This window comes from Mustela putorius, unplaced genomic scaffold (genome assembly GCF_011764305.1).
Source record: "Mustela putorius furo isolate JIRA1106 unplaced genomic scaffold, ASM1176430v1.1 tig00000238_pilon_pilon_pilon, whole genome shotgun sequence".
NCBI classification, from domain to species: Eukaryota; Metazoa; Chordata; class Mammalia; order Carnivora; family Mustelidae; genus Mustela; species Mustela putorius.
In genome coordinates this window covers 383,674-403,757 of record NW_025421324.1, presented here as the reverse complement: position 1 = coordinate 403,757, position 20,084 = coordinate 383,674, and the positions used below count along the sequence as shown (strand labels likewise).

The 20,084-nt window shown below is 38.0% G+C and overlaps 1 protein-coding gene across 1 annotated transcript; it reads right to left on the bottom strand.

Annotated features, from left to right (window-relative positions):
* Positions 1 to 18,473: 18,473 nt before the first annotated feature.
* LOC101686566 (olfactory receptor 56A3-like) lies at positions 18,474 to 19,445 on the bottom strand. The gene has a single exon (XM_004779037.2). It carries the CDS (start codon positions 19,431 to 19,433, stop codon positions 18,474 to 18,476), a length of 960 nt encoding a protein of 319 aa, XP_004779094.1. The 5' UTR covers positions 19,434 to 19,445.
* Positions 19,446 to 20,084: the final 639 nt, after the last annotated feature.

The window sequence follows — 20,084 nt, the reverse complement described above, 5'->3', positions numbered from 1 at the left end:
CTTTTGTCATGTATTTCTATAGTTTTCTTTTAGTGACCTGTAAAATTAAGGTAAAAATTATTTACGGACTCAAGATACATGAGTTTTTAAAATTTAAAACTTGTTTTATTTTTTTCAGTGTTCTAGGATTCATTGTTTATGCATCACACCCAGTGCTCCATGCAATATGTGCTTTCCTTAATATCCACCACCAGGCTCACTCAAACTCCACTCACCTCCCCTCCAAAATCCTCCATTTGTTTCTCAGAGTCCACCATCTCTCATGGTTCTTCTCCCCTGTGATTTCCCCCACTCACTTCTCATCTTCTTTTTCCAAGGTCCTCTGTGTTATTCCTTATGTTTCACAAGTAAGTGAGACCATATGATACTTGACTCTCTCTGCTTAACTTATTTCATTCAGCATAATCTCCTCCAGTCCCATCCATGTTGACAACAAAGTTGAATATTCATCCTTTCTGATGGAGGCATAATATCCCATTATATATATGGACCATATTTTCTTTATCCATTCATCTGTTGAAGGGTATCTCGGCTCTTTCCACAGTTTGGTGACTATGGCCATTGCTGCTAGGGACACTGGGGTACAGATGGCCCTTCTTTTCACTACATCTGTATCTTTGTGGTAAATACCCAGTAGTGCAATTGCAGGGTCATAAGGAAGCTGTATTTTTAATTTTCTGAGGAATCTCCACACTGTTTTCCAAAGTGACTTCACCACTTTGGAACTTGTATTCCCGCAGTGTAAGAGGGTTCCCCTTTCTCCACATCCTCTCTAACACTTGTTTACTGTCATTAATGTTGGCCATTCTAAGTGGCGTAAGATCGTATCTCAATGTGGTTTTGATTTGAATATCCCTGATGGCTAATGCTGATGAACATTTTTTCATGTGTCTGTTAGCTATTTGTATGTCTTCTTTGGGGAAGTGTCTGTTCATTTCTTCTCCCCATTTTTTGATGTGATTACCTGTTTTGTAGGTGTTGATTTTGAGGAGTTCTTTATAGATCTTGGATATCAGTCATTTGTACTGTCATTTGCGAATATCTTCTCCCATTCCATGAGTTGCCTCTTTGTTTTGTTGACTGTTTCCTCTGCTCTGCAGAAGCTTTTGATCTTGATGAAGTCCCAGAAGTTCGTTTCTGCTTTTGTTTTTCTTGCTTTTGGAGACATATCTTGAAATAAGTTGCTTTGGCCAGTGTTGAAGAGGTTACTGCCTTTGTTCTCCTCTAGGATTTTGATACATTCCTGCCTCATGTTGAGGTCTTTTATCCATTTCGAGTTTATCTTTGTGTATGGTGTAAGAGAATGGTCAAGTTTCATTCTTCTATACATAGCTGTCCAATTTTCCCAGCACCATTTATTGAAGAGACAAGGCACATAAATTTAGAATTTGTTTCATTGAATGAAACCCATGAGTCCTAGCAAGTCATCTAGAGCCATGTGAATTAATGTGCCATCCTGCTCAGATATTCCTATTACTAAGCAGTATAGAGTAGTGAGGTAATATGGTTCATTTATACATTTTTTATTTGTTCAAGTTTTATTTTTTATTAATTTTTAAATTATTTTATAAACATATAATGTATTTTTATCCCCAGGGTATGGGTCTGCAAATTGCCAGGTTTACACACTCCACAGCACTCACCATAGCACATACCCTCCCCAATGTCCATAACCCCATCCCCCTCTCCTGACCCCCCCTCCCTCCAGCAATACTCAGTTTGTTTTGTGTGGTTAAGAGTCACTTATGATTTGTCTCCCTTCTGATTCCATCTTATTTCATTTACTCTTTTCCTACCCCTAATCCCCCCATGTTGCATCTCCACTTCCTCATATCAGGGAGATCATATGATAGTTGTCTTTCTCTGATTGTGTTCAAGTTCTATTTTTAAGAGAACCGTTATGTCTTTGCAGCACTAAAGAGAAGGAAAAAATTATTTGGAAAACTACTTTGTGACAGGTGAGTCTCTAAATTTGTACTTAAAAGTTTCTTCCTTTTTGTATTTTGTACTTTAATGATCACCTAGACTAACAGATTACAATTTAACTATAATATACAGAAATGATAGCAGAGTCTGGCACAAAATAGGTACTCAGGAACATGTTCCTAGTTCTCTATGACATTATTGTTCTGAGTTTTCAACTATAGCTGGCTTTAATCAGAGATTAAAAATATTATATCCTGGCTTTAATATTAGTTAATTTTCATTTTGTCTAAAAAAGCATTTTAAGGATTGTCTGGGTGACTCAGTCATTAGGTATCTGCCTTTGGCTCAGGTTATGATCCCAGGGTCCTGGGATGGAGCCCCCACCGGGCTGTCTGTTCAGAAGAGACCTGCTTCTCCCTCTCTCACTCTGCCCTGTTTGTGTTCCTTCTTTTGCTCTATCCCTCTCTCTCTCTGTTAAAAAAGTAAATAAAATCCCCAAACAAAACAAAACAAAACAAAAAAAGACATTTTAATTTGATGTGTAGGGTTTCTGCCAAATAATTGCCAATGTATCTTCATATGTGTAGACTATTTTCAACATTTTTAACAGTTGCTTTTAAACAGTTGCCCTTTAATCTCATTTTACTTGTCCAAAGTCAATGCACTGTCTTTAAGTTCTAATATATGACCCAGGTCCTCTTGTCTAGTGATTATACTTTGCATTTGTGGAGTGGCTCACAAAGACTGGAGATGCTGCATGTATTGGAAGGCATAAAGATAAGAACCAGAAAGTAGAAAAATAATATCCAGTGTGGAGATTCCTCAAGAAATCAAAAATAGAGCTTCCCTATGACCCTGCAATTGCACTACTGGGTATTTACCCCAAAGATACAGATGTAGTGAAAAGAAGGGCCATCTGTACCCCAATGTTCATAAAAAGCAATGGGCACGGTTGCCAAACTGTGGAAAGAACCAAGATGCCCTTCAACGGATGAAAGGATAAGGAAGATGTGGTTCATATACACTATGGAGTATTATGCCTCCATCAGAAAGGAGTAATACCCAACTTTTGTAGCAACACGGATGGGACTGGAGGATAGGACGGGACTGGAGGATATTATGCTAAGCAAAAATAACTCAAGCAGAGAGAGTCAAGTATGATATTGTTTCACTTATTTGTGGAGCGTAACAAATAACATGGAGGACATAGGGAGATGGAGAGGAGATGGGAGTTGAGGGAAATTGGAAGGGGAGATGAACCATGAGACTATAGACTCTGAAAAACAATCGGAGAGTTTTTGAAGGGGTGGAGGGTGGGAGGTTAGGGGGAGCCAGGTGATGGGTATTGGGGAGAGCACGTATTGTGTGGAGCACTGGGTGTGGTGCAAAAACAATGAATTCTGTTATGCTGAAAAGAAATTAAAAAAAATTCTACATATAAATGAAATTAAAAAAAGAAAAATAATATCTAGTCTTAATTTGGTGAGCAAAGGACCTTCTTTTGTTTTAGGCACTATGTTCATTAAACTCTTCCTTTCTTTTGGTTTTTCTTGTTGGATACATTCACTTATAAGTTGAGATTTAACTAATATCATCTGCTAAGCCCAGATCTAGCCAAAATGACCCTCAGCATGTATAAGTTATGCCCCTAAATTTGAGAAATACTCCTTCTAATCACCACTTTAATTATTTATGTTTTGTCTTTTGATCTTGCTCATTGCATCTGCTGATCCTCCTCTCTGCAAAATTATGAAATTTAATTCTTACAAGTCAGAGCCCGAAATCTCACCATGTCCAAGAATCTTCTCTTCTTCAGGTACTTCAGAGTATTCTTGGGGGGAATTAGGAATTCACTGCATAGAAGGAGGGAAAATCTTGAAATGAACTTTGGAAGGTACAGTCAAATGAAAAAAATGGCAATTCAAACACGAGTGTCCATGCACTATCCATAGAGGAAGAAGTACATTCTCTTTGTCTCCTGAAGAACTTTGCGATGATTACTTCTAGCTCAAGGATGAAATTTCTGAGGACAACACAAGAGGAGTTTTTATCTGTTCTTTCCACTCACTAACTTCCTTTCTCCTTGTTTCTCTGGATGTTCCTAAATACTCTTCAATCCATAACTTATCCAACAAGCATTGAGCAATCTACTCAGCCCTAGAAGTAGAGCATCTGAAATCATGTATGTCCTTCTTCCCCTCTCCTCTTTCAATCTTGAATTGCAATCAGAGGTAGCCAATGGCAATACTAGGCACAAGGATTAGAGTTAATGTCTACTGGTTCCAGGTGGGGACTGGATGTAGAAGCTAGTGAAATTGAAGGGAAATGACAAAAGCAGAGACCCTGCAGGACAAGCTTTTCCCCAGGCTGCAGGATGGGCCCCCAGCATAGCACTATGAAGAGAAGGAGTTGTTAAGGACCACCTAACTCCATAAGTGCAGACGCAATTGTGAAACATCTCTCCCAAGTATCATTTCAGACATCATTGTTCTGAACCAACCAGTGACAGATACCTCTATGGTCTATGCATAATTTTCTGTTTTGAAGCAACAGTGGCTTTTTAGAAATTCTTTATTGGGTTGAAATCTGAGAAGCTACCTTCTGAACCTTGGGGCCCCGCCAACTGTGGTCTGTGTCCTTAATCTCTGAAGTTGTATAGATTAATTTTAATTTCTATGCCATGATTCAAGTATCTATGGGCAGATTTTTTTTGCCTTAAAACTCCTAAATGTTCATATTCACAGATGAAACCACTGAATTTTCCTGTCTGAGTTCCAGATGATACACTTCCCCCAACAAACCCTGCTCATTAATCTATGGACAAATTCCTGCTTCTCTGCATCTCTGACACCACCCAGCAAGAGATAAGAAAAGGCAAGAGGAGGACAAAAAGGGAAGGTCTCAGAGCACAGGTTGTCACATGTGCCTCCTTACCTGAGACAGGATGCAGTCACTACTACCCCATTTTCAGACTACTTCAGCCATACTGACTCAGGAATGGAACAGAGCATAGATCTGGACTGCAGAGGAACATATACCCCATGTTCTGGCTAATCTTGGTATTTCTACCTCTCAGGCACCCTCTAAACAGACTCACCTCCAGAGGATGTGAATAGGGTGTCTGGCCCCACCGATATTGGAGTTCTGGTTAGTTCCTTAGGTGTCTGGTATAGTTATAACTACAGAGCCTCAGGGACTTTGCATTCTGGGAACTTCCCTATCCCTACTTCTTGGGCCCAAAATGCCCTCAGGGGACAGATAGGCAGGCAGATGTGAGAAGAAAATGATTTTCTTTCTTTCTAAAAGTAAAGAGATCTGTTAATCTAGTCTTACATTGGCTATGTGTTTTGTAGGCAGTTAGTCTCCTGGGTGTAGGTCTGATACATCCATCTATCCAATGTTCACACTCAAGTGCACATGCACACTCAGTGCCTTCCATGGGTCCAATAAGCTCACTCAGAAGTTCTCATAGGCTTCCTGCACATAATTATTACATAAGCTCTCCCAAGCATGTTCTCAAATAGATTGATGTTAACTTGTCATGGTTTTATCATTGCATTATAATGATAATATGCAAGAGAACCTTAAAAAAGTATTCTTGTGAAAATGTAACGTGTTTTTGGAGAGAAAATATCATAGAAAATGATGTCATAGTGAAAAATGTTTTAAATGGGATGTATATACAATAGGAAACATTTTTTTCCTTTTTAAAAAATTTCATTTTGAACTCCATGTGAATTATTCATATTTCTCCAATAATGGTAACAAACATGATCAATTTCCTTATTTTTCTTAAATTGTTATCATTAATTTTTCTAGTATGTGCAGTTGATATACAATGTTACATTAGTTTCTGGTATATAGCATAGTGTGGGGACGAGTCTATACATTGTCCACAGATGTAGCTACCATCTGTCACCATGCAAATCTATTACAATGCCATTAACTATGTTCCCTGTGCTGTACCATCACCATCAGTCTTTTTAAAGGCCTTGTTTTACTCTATTTTTACCTGTCTTTCCTCTGTATATCTCAATATCACTCCTATTCCTCTTGTCTTGAAGTGAAAACTCAGGTGATCTTAAAGTATGTCTTTCTAAATTAATCTTAAGGGTTTTTTTTGGCTTAAAATTTGAAGATGAATTTTTAATACAATATTAGGTATGCTTATTAATTACATGTTTGTTTATGGTAGAAAAGTTGGAAATTGAATTTGTAAAAATGTCACTGATTTATAAATCTGATGTTATTCTTTGTTTACACTTAACACTAATTTTTAAATAGCCATCCATGTTGCTCCATAAAAATCCATTTTATTCTTCTTGACTGTGGTTCAATTCCCATTATGTGCATATTTCCTTTTAATGTAGTAGTCTAGGTCTCAATGGCCTATAATTAATTGTTATCAGAAATACTGTTGCTGTTGGGGAGCCTGGGTGACTCAGTGGGTTAAAGCCTCTTCCTTCGGCTCAGGTCATGACCCCAGGGTCCTGGGATCGAGCCCCACATCAGGGTCTCTGCTCAGCAGGGAACTTGTTTCTTCTTCTCTCTCTGCCTGCCTCTTTGCCCACTTGTGATCTCTATCAAATAAATAAATAAAAATCTTAAAAAAATATTGTTGCTGTCAATATCCTTGTACACTTCTCCTTATAGACTTATACTAGGTATATATGGAAAAGTTTTTATTCAATAAAAGCATATAAAGTATTTAATTTCACTAGAAATCACCAAGTTTTTCTCCAAAATATTTATAAAATCTCACTAGAAATTCCTATAGTTTCTTTATTTTTCACATTTCTTACACCATTTCATGCTATTGAGTTAAAAAAAAAAGATTAAGGATATAAAGTAGTGAGCTGCAAGCAGAGGGTGAAACAGGCTCCCTGCTGAGCAAAGAGCCAGATGTGGGATTTGATCCCAAGACCCTGGTATCTTTCACTGAGGAAACCTCTGAACTGATCTGAGCTCCAGATGACATACATACTTTGCCAACAACCCCTGCACATTAATTTCCTATGGACAAACTCCTGCTTCTCTGCATCTCTGACACCACCCAGCAAGAGATCAGGAAAGGCAAGAGGAGGACAAAAGGGAAGGTACCAGAGCACAGGTTGTCACATGTGCCTCCTTACCTGAGACAGGATGCAGTCGTTGCTACCCCATTTTCAGACTACTACAACCATACTGACTCAGGAATGGAACAGAGCACAGATCAGAACTGAAAAGGAACATCTACCCCATGTTCTGTCTAATCTCGTTATATCTGCCTCTCAGACAGATGCTTAACTGACTGAGCCACCCAGGTGTCCCAGAATGTTACTATTTTTAACCTGATTTTCTCCCAATAAGAGAGCATTGTACATATACTGTTAAGCCATTTGTGGCTTTCATACTGTGAATTATGTGTTGACATCCTTTACCTGCTTTTACTATTAATTTTCATTTACTTGTATATTGACAAAATCTCGATGCATATTTTATTTTTTAACATATATTGTATTATTTGCCCCAGGGGTACAGGTATGTGAATCATCAGCCTTACACATTTTGCAGCACTCACCATAGCACATAACCTCTCTAATGTCCATAACACAACCACCTTCTCCCTACCCCCACCCCCAGCAACCCTCAGTTTGTTTTGTGATTTTAAGAGTCTCTTAAGGCTTGTCTCCCTCCCAATCCCATCTTGTTTCATTCTTTCCTTCCTTACCCTCAACAATACCCGACCCTGCCTCCTGATATCAGAGAGATCATATAATAATTATCTTTCTCTGATTGACTTATTTCATTTAGCATAATACCCTCTAGTTCCATCCATGTCACTGCAAAGACAAGATTTTGTGGATTTTGATGGTTGCATAGTATTCCATTGTATATACATACCTCATCTTCTTTATCCATTCATCTTTTGATGGACATCTAGGTTCTTCCATAGTTTGGCTATTGTGGACATTGCTGCTATAAGCATTTGGGTGTACGTACCCCTTCAGATCCCTACATTTGTATCTTTAGGGTAAATACCCAGTAATTCAGTTGTTGGGTCATAGGGTAGCTCTATTTTAAACTTTCTGAGGAACCTCCATACTATTTTCCAGCTTGATTTCACCAGCTTGCATTCCCACCAATGGTGTAGGAGGGTTCCCCTTTCTCTGAATCATCACCAACATCTGTCATTTCCTGACTTGTTAATTTTGGCCATTCTAACTGGTGAAAGGTGGTATCTCATTGTGATTTTGATTTGTATTTCAATGATAGCAATGATGTTGGTCACTTTTTCATGTATATGTTGGCCATTTGGATGTCTTCTTTGCAGAAATGTCTGTTATTGTCTTCTGCCCATTTCTCAACTAGATTATTTGTTCTTTGGGTGTTGAGTTTGATAAGTTCTTTGTAGACTTTGGATACTAGCCCTTTATCTGAAATGTCATTTGCAAATATGTTTTCCCATTCTGTCAGTTGTCTTTAGATTTTGTTAACTGTTTCTATTGCTGTGCAAAAGCTTTTGATCTTGCTGAAGTCCTGATAGTACATTTTTACCCTTACTTCTCTTGCATTTGGCAATGTTTCTAGGAAGAAGTTTCTGTGGCTGAGGTCAAAGTTGTTGCCGCCTGTATTCTTCTCAAGGATTTTGATGGATTCCAGCCTCACACTGAGGTCTTTCATCCATCTGTAGTCTATTTTTGTGCATGGTGTAAGGAAATTGTCCAGTTTCATTCTTTTGCATGTGGAAGTCCAATTTTCCCAAGACCATTTGTTGAAGAGACTGTCTTTTTTCCATTGGACATTCTTTTCCTGCTTTGTCGAAGATGAGTTGACCCTAGAGTTGAGGATCCATTTCTGGGCTCTCTATTCTGTTCTATTGATCTATGTGTCTGTTTTTGTGCCAGTACCCTACTGTCTTGATGATTACAGCTTTTTAATAGAGCTTGAAGCCTGGGTGTGATGCTTCCAACTTTGGGTTTATTTTTCAACATTCCTCTGCTATTCTGGATCTTTTCTGGTTACATATAAAATTTAGGATTACATATTCTATTTCTTTGAAAAAAATAATGGTGTTTTGATAGGGATTGCATTAATGTATATATTGTTTTAAGTAGCATAGACTTTTTCACAAAATTTGTTCTTCCAATCCATGAGAATGGATTTTTCAATTTCTTTGTGTCTTCCTCAATTTCTTTCATGAATACTCTGTAGTTTCTGAGTACATTTTCTTTGCCTCTGTAGTTAGACTTATTCCTAGGTATCTTATGGTTTTGGGTGCACTTGTATATGGGATTGACTCTTTAATTTCTCTTTCTTCTGTCTTGTTGTTGGTGTATAGATATGCAACTGATTCCTATGCATTGATTTTTATATCCTGACACTTTACACAAATCCTGTATGAGTTGTAATGGTTTTGGAGTGGAGTCTTTTGGGATTTCCACATAACGTATCATATCATCTGCAGAAAGTGAGAGTTTTATTTCTTTGCCAATTCAGATGCCTTTAATTTCATTTAGTTGTCTGATTGCTGAGGCTAGGACTTCTAGTACTATGTTGAATAGCAGTAGTGATAGTGGACATCCCTGCCATGTTCCTGACCTTAGGAGAAAAGCTCTCAGTTTTTCCCCATTTCAGAATGATATTCGCTGTGGGTTTTTCATAGGTGGCTTCAATGATATTGAGGTATGTACCCTCTCTCCCTACACAGTGAAGAATTGTGATGAAGAAAGGATGGTGTACTTCTTCAAAAGCATTTTCAGCATCTATTGAGAGTGTCATATGGTTCTTGTTCTTTCTTTTATTAATGTCACATTGATTTGCAGATGTTGAACCAACCTTGCAGCCCAGAAATAAATCCCATTTGGTCGTGGTGAATAATCCTTTTACTGTACTGTTGGATCCTATTGGCTAATACTTTGGTGAGAATATTCACATCTGTGTTCATCAAGGATGTTGGTCTGTAATTCTATTTTTTAAATTTATTTTTTATTTTCAGCATAACAGTATTCATTATTTTTGCACCACACCCAGTGCTCCATGCAATCTGTGCCCTTTATAATACCCACCACCTGGTACCCCGACCTCCCACCCCCCACCCCTTCAAAACCCTCAGATTGTTTTTCAGAGTCCATAGTCTCTCCGGGTTCACCTCCCCTTCCAATTTCCCCCAGCTCCCTTCTCTCTATCTCCCCATGTCCTCCATGCTAGTTGTTATGCTCCACAAATAAGTGAAACCAGATGATAATTGACTATCTCTGCTTGACTTATTTCACTCAACATAATCTCTTCCAGTCCCATCCACGTTGCTACAAAAGTTGGGTATTCGTCCTTTCTGATGGAGGCATAATACTCCATAGTGTATATGGACCATATCTTCCTTATCCATTTGTCTGTTGAAGGGCATCTTGGTTCTTTCCACAGTTTGGCGACCATGGGCATTGTTGCTATAAACATTGGGGTACAGATGGCCCTTCTTTTCACTACATCTGTATCTTTGGTATAAATACCCAGGAGTGCAATGGCCGGGTCATAGGGAAGTTCTAGTTTTAATTTCTTGAGGAACCTCCACACTGTCCTCCAAAGTGGTTGCACCAACTTGCATTCCCACCAACGGTGTAAGAGTTTTCCCTTTCTCCACAACCCCTCCAACACATGTTGTGTCCTGTCTTGTAATTTTGGCCATTCTAACTGGTATAAGGTGATATCTCAATGTAGTTTTAATTTGAATCTCCTTGATGGCTAGTGATGATAAACACTTTTTCATGTGTCTGATAGCCATTTGTATGTCTTCATTGGAGAAGTGTCTGTCCATATGTTCTGCCCAGTTTTAAAATATGATTTTCTGTTTTTTTTGTGTTGAGTTTGAGGAGTTCATTATAGATCCTGGATATCAACCTTTTGTCTGTACTGTCATTTGCAAATATCTTCTCCCATTCCTTGGGTTGCCTCTTTGTTTTCTTGACTGTTTCCTTGGCTGTGCAGAAGCTTTTGATTTTGATGAAGTCCCAAAAGTTCATCTTTGCTTTTGTTTCCTTTGCCTTTGGAGACATATCTTGAAAGAAGTTGCTGTGGCTGATATCGAAGAGATTACTGCCTATGTTCTCCTCTAGGATTCTGATGGATTCATGTCTCACGTTGAGGTCTTTTATCCATTTTGAGTTTATCTTTGTGTACGGTGTAAGAGAATGGTCGAGTTTCATTCTTCTACATATAGCTGTCCAGTTTTTCCAGCATCATTTATTGAAGAGATTGTCTTTTTTCCACTGTGTATTTTTTCCTGTTTTGTCGAAGATTAATTGACCATAGAGTTGAGGGTCCATATCTGGGCTCTCTACTCTGTTCCACTGGTCTATGTGTCTGTTTTTATGCCAGTACCATGCTGTCTTGGTGATCACAGTTTTGTAGTAAAGCTTGAAATCAGGTAACATGATGCCCACCATTTTATTTTTGTTTTTCAACATTTCCTTAGAGATTCAGGGTCTCTTCTGATTTCATACAAATTTTAGGATTATTTGCTCCAGCTCTTTGAAGAATACCGGTGGAATTTTGATCAGAATAGCATTAAATGCATAGATTGCTCTAGGCATTATAGACATTTTAACAATGTTTATTCTTCTGATCCAAGAGCATGGAATGGTCTTTCATCTTTTTGTGTCTTCTTCAATTTCTTTCATGAGTATTCTGTAGTTCCTCGAGTACAGATCCTTTACCTCTTTGTTTTGGTTTATTCCCAGGTATCTTATGGTTCTTGGTGCCATAGTAAATGGAATCTATTCTCTAATTTCTCTTTCTGTATTTTCATTGTTAGTGTATAAAAAAGCCACTGATTTCTGCACATTGACTTTGTATGCTGCCATGTTGCTGAATTGTTGTATGAGTTCTAGTAGTTTGGGGTGGAGTCTTTTGGGATTTCCATATAAAGAATGATGTCATCTGCAAAGAGAGGGAGTTTGATTTCTTTATTACCAATTTGGATACCTTTTATTTATCTTTGTTGTCTGATTGCTGTTTCTAGGACTTTAATACTATCTTGAAGAAGAGTGGTGAGATTGGGCATCCTTGTCGTGTTCCCGATCTCAACGGGAAGGCTGCAAGCTTTTACCCATGGAGGATGATATTTGCTGTGGGTCTTTCATACATAGATTTGATGAAGTTCAGGAATGTTCCCTCTATCCCTATACTTTGAAGTGTTTTAATCAGGAACGGATGCCAGATTTTGTCAAATGCTTTTTCTGCATCAATTGAGAGGATGATGTGGTTCTTCTCTCTTCTCTTATTAATTTGTTCTATCACATTGATTGATTTGCAAATGTTGAACCATCCTTGTATCCCAGGGATGAATCCCACCTGGTCATGGTGGATAATCTTTTTAATGTGCTGTTGGGTCCTGTTTACTAGGATCTTGTTGAGATTTTAGCATCCATATTCATCAGTTATATTGGTCTGAAATTCTCCTTTGGTAGGGTCTTTGCTTGGTTTGGGGATCACGGTAATGCTGGCTTCATAGAAAGAGTCTGGAAGTTTTCCTTCTGCTTCAATTTTTTGAAACAGCTTCAGGAGAATAGGTTTTATTTCTTCTTTGAAAGTTTGGTAGAATTCCCCAGGGAATCCATCAGGTCCTGGGCTCTTGTTTTTTGGGAGGTTTTTGATCACCCCTTCAATCTCGTTACTAGATATTGGTCTATTCAGGTTGTCGATTTCTTCCTGGTTCAATTTTGGAAGTTTATAGTTTTCCAGGAATGCATCAATTTCATCTAGGTTGCTTAACTTATTGGCATATAACTGTTGACAATAACTTCTGATGATTGTTTCTACTTCCTTGGTGTTCATTGCGATCTCTCCCTTTTCATTCATAATTTTATCTTTTTGAGCTTTCTCTCTTTTCTTTTCGATTAGTGTCGCCAATGGTTTATTGATCTTATTGATTCTTTATAAGAACCAGCTTCTAGTTTCATTGATACGTTCTACTGTATCTCTGGTTTCTACTTTATTGATCTCAACTCTAATATTGATTATTTCCCTTCTTATATGTGCAGTTGGTTTGATTTGTTGTTGATTTTCCAGTTCTTTAAGGTGTAGAGACAGCTGGTGTGTTCTGGATTTTTTGATTTTTTTGAGGGAGGCTTGGATGGCTATGTATTTCCCCCTTAGGACCGCCTTTGCAGTATCCCATAGGTTTGGGACCGAAGTGTCTTCATTCTCATTGGTTTCCATGAATTGTTTCAGTTCTTCTTTGATCTCCTGGTTGATCCAAGCATTCTTAAGCAAGGTGGTCTTTAGCTTCCAGGTGTTTGAGTTCCTTCTGAACTTTTCCTTGTGATTGAGCTCCAGTTTCAAAGCATTGTGATCTGAGAATGTGCAGGGGCTAATCTCAGTCTTTTGGTATCGGTTGAGTCCTGATTTGTGACCCAGTCTCCTGTAATTCTATTTTTTTATGGGATCCTTATCTGGTTTTGAGATCAAGGTGATGCTGGCCTCATAAAGTGAGTTGGAAGTTTTCCTTCCATTTCTGTTTTTTGGAACACTTTCTGGAGTATAGGTATGAATTCTTCTTTAAATGTTTGGTAGAATTCCTCTGGGAAGCCATCTAGCCCAGGGCACTTGTTTCTTGTGAAATTTTTGATGACTACTTCAAATCTTACTGGTTATGGGTCTGTTCAGGTTTTCTATTTCTTCCTGGTTCAGTTTTGGTAGTTTATACAGCTCTAGAAATGCATTCATTTCTTTCAGATTGTCAAAATTATATAATTGCTCATAATAAGTTCTTATAATTGCTTGCATTTCTTTGGTGTTGGTTGTGATATCTCCTCTCTCATTCATGATTTGATTACCTTGGGTCCTTTCTCTCTCTATCTCTCTTTTTTTTTTTTTTTTGATAAGTCTGGTCAAGGGCTTATCAGTCTTATGAGATCTTTTAAATAACCAGTTCCTAGTTTTGTTGATCTGCTCTAATATTCTTGGTTTCTAGTTCATTGATTTCTGCTTTGATCTTTATTATTTATCTTCCCCTGCTGGGTTTAGGTTTTCTTTGCTGTTCTTTCTCCAGGTCCTTTAGGTGTAAGGTTAGGTTGTGTACTTGAGACCCTTCTTGTTTCTTGAGAAAGTTTTCTATCGCTATATACTTCCCTCTCAGGACCACCTTTGCTGTGTCTCAAAGATTTTGAACTGTTGTGTTTTTATGAGTTTTGTAATTCTTCTTTAATTTCCTGGTTGACCCATTCATTCTTTAGTAGGATGCTCTTTAGCCTCCATGTGTTTGAATTCTTTCTAACTTTCCTCTTGTCTTTGAGTTCTAGCTTCAGAACACTGTGTTCTGAAAATATGCAGGAAATTGTCCCAATATTTTGGTTCTGGTTAAGACCTGATTTGTGACCCAGGATGTGAATATTTCATGTGCACTAGAAAAGAATGTGTATTCTGTTGCTTTGGGATGGAATGTTCTGAATATATCTGTGATGTCCATCTGGTCCAGTGTGTCATTTAAGGCCTTTATTTCCTTGTTGATCTTTTGCTTGGATGATCTGTCCATTTCAGTGAGGAGGGTGGCAAAGTCACCTACTATTATTTTATTATTGTCAATGTATTTCTTTAATTTTTTATTTATTGGTTTAGTTGGCTGCTTCCATCTCAGAGGCATAGATATTTAAAATTATTAGATCTTCTTGTTGAACAGACCCTTTGAGTATGATATATAGTGTCCTTCTTCATCTCTTATTATAGTTTTTGGCTTAAAATCTAATTTATCTGATATAAGGTTTGCCACCTCAGCTTTCTTTTGATGCCCATTAGCATGGTAAGTGGCTCTCTACCCTGTCACTTTAAATCTGGAGGTGTCTTTGGGTCTGAAATTAGTTTTTTTGTTTGTTTGTTTTGTTTTGTTTTTATTTTGGTAGACAACATATTGATGGATTTTGTTTTTTTAATGCACTCTGGTACCCTGTGTCTTTTGATTGGGGCATTTAGCCCATTTACATTCAGGGTAACTACTGAAAGATATTAATTTAGTGCCATTGTATTGCCTGTAAGGTGACTGTTACTGTATATTGTCTCTGTTCCTTTCTGATCGTCTACTTTTAGGCTCTCTCTTTGCTTAGAGGACCCCTTTCAGTATTTCCTGTAAAGCCGGTTTGGTGTTTACAAATTCTTTTAGTTTTTGTTTGTCCTGGAAGCTATTTATCTCTCCTTCTATTTTCAATGATAGCTTTGCTGGATATAGTATTTTTGGCTGCATGTTTTTCTCGTTTAGTGCTCTGAATATATCATGTCAGTTCTTTCCTGCCTGCCAGGTCTCTGTGGATAAGTCTGGTGCCAATCTAATATTTTTTACTATTGTATGTTACAGAGTTCTTGTCCTGGCTGCTTTCAGGATTTTCTCTGTCACTAAGACTTGTAAGTTTTACTATTACATGGTGGGGTGCAGACCTATTTTTATTGATTTTGAGGGGGGTTCTCTGTGCCTCCTGGATTTTGATGCTTGTTCCCTTTGCCATATTAGGGAAATTTTCTACTATAATTTGATCCAAAACACCTTTTGCCCCCCTCCCTCTTCTTCTTCTGGATTCCCAATTATTCTAATATTGTTTCACCTTATGATATCACTTATCTCTCAAATTCTTCCCTCATGGTCCAGTAGTTCCTTGTCTCTCTTCTGCTCAGCTTCTTTATTCTCTATCATTTGGTCTTCTATACCACGAATTCTCTCTTCTTCCTCATTTATCCTAGCAGTAAGAGTTTCCATTTTGAATTGCACCTCATTAATAGCTTTTTTGTTTCAACTTAGTGAGATATTAGTCCTTTATTTATACAGAAATAGATTGTATTTCTCCAGATTTTCTCTAATATCTTCCATGCCCTTTTGAGCCCAGATAGCACCTTGACAATCATCCTGAACTCTACATCTGACATATTACCAGTGTCTGTATTGATTAGGTCCCTAGTCTTCTGTACTGCCTCTTGTTCTTTATTTTTTGTGGTGAGTTTTTCTGCCTTGTCATTTTATCCAAATATGAATATATGAATGAGAGAATAAAGTACAAGTGGGTGTCAAAAACCCCAGAAACATTTCTGCTAACCAAATCAGAGAGACCCCAAATCGGGGAGAGAAGAAGAGAAGAAGAGAGCTAAAAAGTAGAAAAAAATTAAAGAACTTAAAAAAATATATGTAATTATATATATATATATATAAAATTACATATATTTATATATATATATATTTTATATATATATATTTTATATATATATATATATTTTTATATATATATATATATATAAAAGTGTAAACACGATGAATAGGGGTAAACATGACTGTAAAGATGAAAATTTAAAAAAATTCTAAAAAAGGAATTGATAAGTTGTTTGGAAAAAGAAAGAAAAATAAAATAATAAAATGGAGGGAATTTGCTCTGTCTGGAAACTGGAACATAGCCCTGCGCTAGAATTACAGTATATTTTTATCTATTAGAAGAAATTGTATCCCAAGATTTTAGAAGAAAAAACTATATGTATACAAAAAATAAAGATAGATACAATGAAGGACAAAATATGACTGTAATAATGAATGTTTAAAAAGATATATAAGATATATATATATATATATATATATATATATATTAGAAAGGCATTGTTAAGATAAACTAGTTAAAAAACATTAAAAGAGGAATAAGGAAAAGTTAAAAAAATAGAATAAGAAAAAAATAAAATTAAAAAATTTAATTAATTTTGCAAGACTAAAGAATCATGGGGAGAAATCCATGAATTTTGCACTTTGCTTTCCCATCCTCTGGAATTCCACTCTTCTCCTTGATCAGTGAGCTTGGTCTTGGTTAGATGTTCTTGCTGAGCTTCCAAATGAGGGACCTGTTGTAGTGATTCTCCAATGTCCTTGCCAGAGGTGGAATTGCACTGCCCTTGCCAGGGGCCAGGCTAAGGAATCTGCTCAGGTGCTTTTGGGAGTTTTTTCCCTAAATGCTTTCCATAGAGCTCTGGAGGAGAGGAGTGAAAATGGTCCCTCCCAATCTCCAGCTTGGAGGAGCTGAGAGCTCGTGGTCCCACCCCTCAGTGCGCCTTTGGAGAAAAGTGGTCAGTCACTCCCATCTCCCTAGTCTCTGGTTGTGCTCTGAGCTCACCCACCCTGTGACTGAGCATTTCTATCTCTGGTGTGCAGCTGTATTTTGAGTCTCCAAACTCAAAATATTCCTGCCACACTTCTACTCCAGAGCAGGAAGGTGAGACTCTCCAGATCTGCCACTTGTGGGAGGCCCTGCTCAAAGAGCTGATCACAGTTTAAGCTGAGAACTCATTCCTCTGCTCCATCTCTGTAGTCAGCTTCCCTGCTCTGATATTTGTGAGCTCTGCTATACTCACACACCCCTGATCCTTCGGTCACCCTGTGGGACCTGAGACCACACTGTCCCCATAAGGGCTTCACCCATGCTTAGCCTCTGGAGTGATATCCCTCAGTGAAGCAGAATTCTAAAAGTTCAGATTTTGTGCTCAGTTGCTCCACCACTTGCCAGGAGCCAGCCCCTCTCATCACAATCTGTCTTCCAGTGGTTTGGGATTTGCTTCTCTGCAAGTCCTACTTTTCAGAAAGTGGTTGATTTTCTGTTTCTAGATTTGCACTCTTCTCTTTGATCTCCTGTTGTGTTTTCAGGTGTTCAGAATGGTTTGATAACTATCTAGCTGAACTGCGACCCAATGTCATCTCAGTCTGCTACTCCTCTGCTATCTTGACTCCCTTTTTTTGTTGGATACTATTTTTAAATACTGTGGTTATGGAGACCCAATGGACCTGAGGTAAGGAGCTATATGTCCAGAGGAACAACAAGCAAAAGTCCCAGAGACAGAAATGTGGTTCATATTTTTGAGAATCTGTTAGGGAGGCAGTTTTGACTGAAGGACTGAAGGAGATCAGATATATAAAGGAGTGCCCACCTACAGAAATGAATCCCCCTCTTCTCTGGGGTTATTTATGTGTTTTAATTAATTCTTATTACAGTAATTTTACATGTTTTTGGCTCTCACCTCCAGGACTTTAGAGTAATAGGATCAAGATTTATGTATGTTAGAGTTCCATTTTCTAGATCAATGCTGGACGTAAAATAACTATTTGAATGCCTGAGGGAAAGGTTAAAGCATAATGGTTATTTTCAACATTTTTTTAACAGCTGTTTTAAATCTCATTTTACTTTTTCAAAGTCAATTCACTGTCTTTAAGTTCTTATACTTCCCATAAGCCACACATATTTAAGTGAGTATGGATTTTCCATTACACTGACTCTAAAAGGACTTCATTCAAGAACAGACAATGAAGTATGATGATCGCCTCATGAAAATTCATAGCCCCTGGTCTGGGTACCATGATGAGACTTTTACATCTATATCCTTAGCCACTTTCTGAAAATGATTGAAGGTAAGAGACGTGATTTGACTGGAGGTAAGAGGAAACCATGCAGTTCATATCTTCAGACCTGTCCAGAGAAATGATGAGGATTTTATCTCCAAGTTCTTGCTTTGCAACTGTGATTTGAGTGGTCATGGTTGAGAAAAGTCAAGCTAGAACACAATTAGTTACTGCTCTTTCCCACTCTCCTCAGTATTTTCCCAATCCCCTCTTTAATCTCCTGGGTTCGTACTCCATAGACAATGGGGTTGAGAGCTGCAGGAATTACATGGTGTAGGACATTGAGTAAGATGGGGATATCAGGGGAAATTTTTTTCTTGGCAATATGGGTAAAAACAAAAACCAGAAGGATGGTGCTGAAGAAAAGGATGAGAATGAAGTGGGAGCCACATGTGCTCAGAGCTTTGGCAGCTGCCCCTTTTGCCTTGAGTCTAAGAACAGCTCTTAGAATGAAGGTATAGGAGAGGAAGATGAGGATGAGGTCAGAGCCCAGAAGAGTCCAGGCCACAATTAACTGGTACATTTTGTTAAGGACAACGTTATCACAGGAGAGCTTGGACACAGAGAGGTTGGCACAGATACAGTTTTCAATTATATGTTTTCCACAATAATGGAGCCGGGCAGAGAGGATTGGAATGAACATAGTAAGAAATGCATTCCTGGCCAAAATAAAAATAGCAGCCTTAGCTACAAATTGGTCAGTGATGATGGATGGGTACCTCAGTGGGTGGCAGATGGCTACATAGCGGTCATAGGCCATGACCATGAATGTGCAGGACTCCATGCCGAGACAGCAATTCATGATGTACATCTGGAGGAAGCAGGCATAGAAGCTGATGGACTTGAGGTCAAACCAGAATATGGCCAGGACCTTGGGGATGACGGTGAGGCAGAGTGCAATGTCCAACAGGGAGAGGAGACTGAGTAAGTAGTACATGGGTTCATGCAGAGAGGCCTCCAGCCAGACAGTGATCAAGAGGGTGGCATTGGCTCCCATGGCCAGGAAGAAGAGGAGGCTGAGGGGCAGAGACAGCCAGTGCTGCCAGCTGGGGGACCTGACAAAGCAATTCAGGATGAAGTCCGAGAGTTCGGCAGAGAGGTAGCTGCTGTTATAAGGTAGCATCAGCAGTGACTTTAGTAAGGCAGATGTCTTTGAGTAACTAAAGAAGAGAGAAGGAGTTAACCTATCATAGACTCTGATGACTATGTACTTAGCTTATAAATTCTATGAGGGTAACACCTACCCCACCACCGTTTCCCTAGCACAATTTTTTTTTTTTTTGGCACATGAGAGGTGGTTAATAGACATTTATTGAATATACAATATAATGTTTCCTCATCTTTGTTCTTTCATCTGTATTTCATCTTACAGTTTCTCTTGCATGAATGCATATTTTCAGTTTGATTGCCTGGTTAATATTAAATGAATCAAAACTATTTAAGTATCAAATTTTATTTAAATGCAGCACACAAAATCAAATAAATAAAAAATAAATTTAAAAAAAAGTCTGAGAAAACATTTTGGTGGGATCCACTATTAAGTTCCTAAGGATGTAAATGATGATAGTATCCAGTGTCAAGATGAACTGGGGTACTTAGAGCCAATTTCCCACTGAATATATATACAACTAATTTTTATGATTATGTCTGTATCTAATCTCTTTTTATTAATACCTAGCTCCCTACTCATACATATATCTCTACCTAACTTATACCTGTACCTATTCCTATATTTATATTTGAATGTCTTGGAGACACCCATGAGCTGGTCAAA

What these genes read in the sequence shown, in the direction of transcription:
- LOC101686566 (XM_004779037.2), bottom strand. Translation starts at nt 19,433, where the DNA reads ATGCTACCTTATAACAGCAGCTACCTCTCTGCCGAACTCTCGGACTTC.